General features: G+C 37.0%; 1 protein-coding gene across 1 annotated transcript; it reads right to left on the reverse strand.

Moving 5' to 3' along the window:
- Positions 1-896: 896 nt before the first annotated feature.
- On the reverse strand, positions 897-1,246 carry LOC132009854 (large ribosomal subunit protein eL43-like). The gene has a single exon (XM_059387875.1). The coding sequence runs from the start codon at positions 1,229-1,231 to the stop codon at positions 953-955; it is 279 nt and encodes a 92-aa protein (XP_059243858.1). The 5' UTR covers positions 1,232-1,246; the 3' UTR covers positions 897-952.
- Between the last annotated feature and the right edge of the window lie 726 nt (positions 1,247-1,972).

Raw genomic sequence — 1,972 nt, forward strand, 5'->3', positions numbered from 1 at the left:
TCATGACCTGAGCAGAAGGCAGAGGCTTAACCCGCTGAGCCACCCAGGCACCCCGGCAGTAACCTTTTTGACATCAGCCATAGCAATTTCTTTCATGATATGTCTCCAAGGCAAAGGAAACAAAAGCGGAAATGAACTTTTGGGACTTCATTAAGATTAGTATTATTTCTATTTAAATGTTTGATAGAACTCACAAGTGAAAGGATCTAGACCCAGAGATTTCTGTGGGATGATTTATTTTTAAGTTTTTACATTAGTTCCAGTTATTTACCATACAGTGTCATATTATTTTCAGGTTTACAATATAGCAGTTCAGTAATTCCATACATTACCTGGTGCTCATCATGACAAGTATACTCCTTAACCACATCACCTATTTAATCTATCCCCACACCCCCTCCCCTCTGGTAACCACCAATTGGTTCTCTATAATTAACTATCTGTTTCTTAATTTGTCTCTTTCTTTTTTCCCACTTGTTCATTTGTTTTGTTTCTTAAATTCTACATATTAAGTGAAATCATATGGTACTCATTTTTCTCTGATTGACTTATTTCACTGAGCATTATACTCTCTAGCTCCATGTCATTGTTGCAAATGGCAAGATTGCATTCTTTTTTATTACTAAGTTTCACATATATATATATATATAGAGAGAGAGAGAGAGAGAGAGAGGGAGTAATATATGTACATATATACAAACACCCTACATTTTCTTTATCCATTCATCAGTTAATGGACACTTAGGCTGGTTCCATAGTTTGGCTATCGTAGATAATGCTGCTATAAACATTGGAGTGTGTGTATCCCTTTGAATTAGTATTTTATATTTTGGAGGTAAATACATAGTAGCATTAGACCATAGGTAGTTCTACTTTTAACTTTTTTTTAAAATTTTGTTACATAAATTAACCCATTTATTATAGGCTAGCAATGTTTCAAACGGCGGCGCTTCTACTGGTCTTTCAACTCCTTCAGTCTTCTGATGGCAGACTTTACTGTGACAGCAGAAGTGGTGTTGTAGGTCCAGGCGCCACCAGCGATGGTTTTCATGCAGGAGCCACAATGCCAGATCCCCACAGCTCGTCTTTTCATCTTGGTTTTGCCACAGAAGGAGCAAGTGTACTTGGCGTGATGGCTTATCTCAATCTTCTTCACCATCTTCCTGAGGGAGGCACCATAACGGGTCCCGTATTTGCCCACGATTCCAACCTTCTTGGTGTGTTTAGCCATGTTGCCTCAAACTAGGTCTGAACCCCGAGAGGAAGTGACTCTATTTTTAACTTTTTGAGGAACCTCCATACTGTTTTCCAGAGTGCCTACATCAGTTTGCATTCCTACTAACAGTGCAAGAGGGTTCCCCTTTCTCCACACCCTCATCAGCACCTATTGATTTTTGTGTTGTTGATTTTAGTCATTCTCACAGATGGAACGTGATATCTCACTGTAGTTTTGATTTGTATATCCCTGATGATCAGTGGTGTTGAGCATCTTTTCATGTGTCTGTTGGCCATCTATATGTCTTTTTTGGGAAAGTATCTTTTCACGTCTTCTGTCCATTTTTAATTGGATTATTTGGTTTTGGGGAGTTGAATTTTATAAGTTCTTTATATATTTTGGTTACTCACCCTTTATCAGATATGTCATTTAGCAAATCAATCAACATGATATACCACATTAATAAAAGAACCATATGCTAATTTCAATAGATGCAGAAGAAGCATTTGAGAAACTACAACATCCATTCATGATAAAAAACTTTCAACAAAGCAGCTTTCCAGGGAATATAATATCAACATGATAAAGACCATATGTGGAAAACCATTGCTAATATATTCCTCAATGGGGAAAAACTAAGAGCTTTTCCTCTACTATCAGGAACAAGACAGGGATGACTACTCTCACCACTGTTTTTTTTAAACATACTAATAGAAGTCCTAGCCACAGGAGTTAAACAACAAAAAGAAATAAAAT

Source organism: Mustela nigripes, chromosome 2 (assembly GCF_022355385.1).
Source record: "Mustela nigripes isolate SB6536 chromosome 2, MUSNIG.SB6536, whole genome shotgun sequence".
NCBI lineage: Eukaryota > Metazoa > Chordata > Mammalia > Carnivora > Mustelidae > Mustela > Mustela nigripes.

What these genes read in the sequence shown, in the direction of transcription:
- LOC132009854 (XM_059387875.1), bottom strand. Translation starts at nt 1,231, where the DNA reads ATGGCTAAACACACCAAGAAGGTTGGAATCGTGGGCAAATACGGGACC.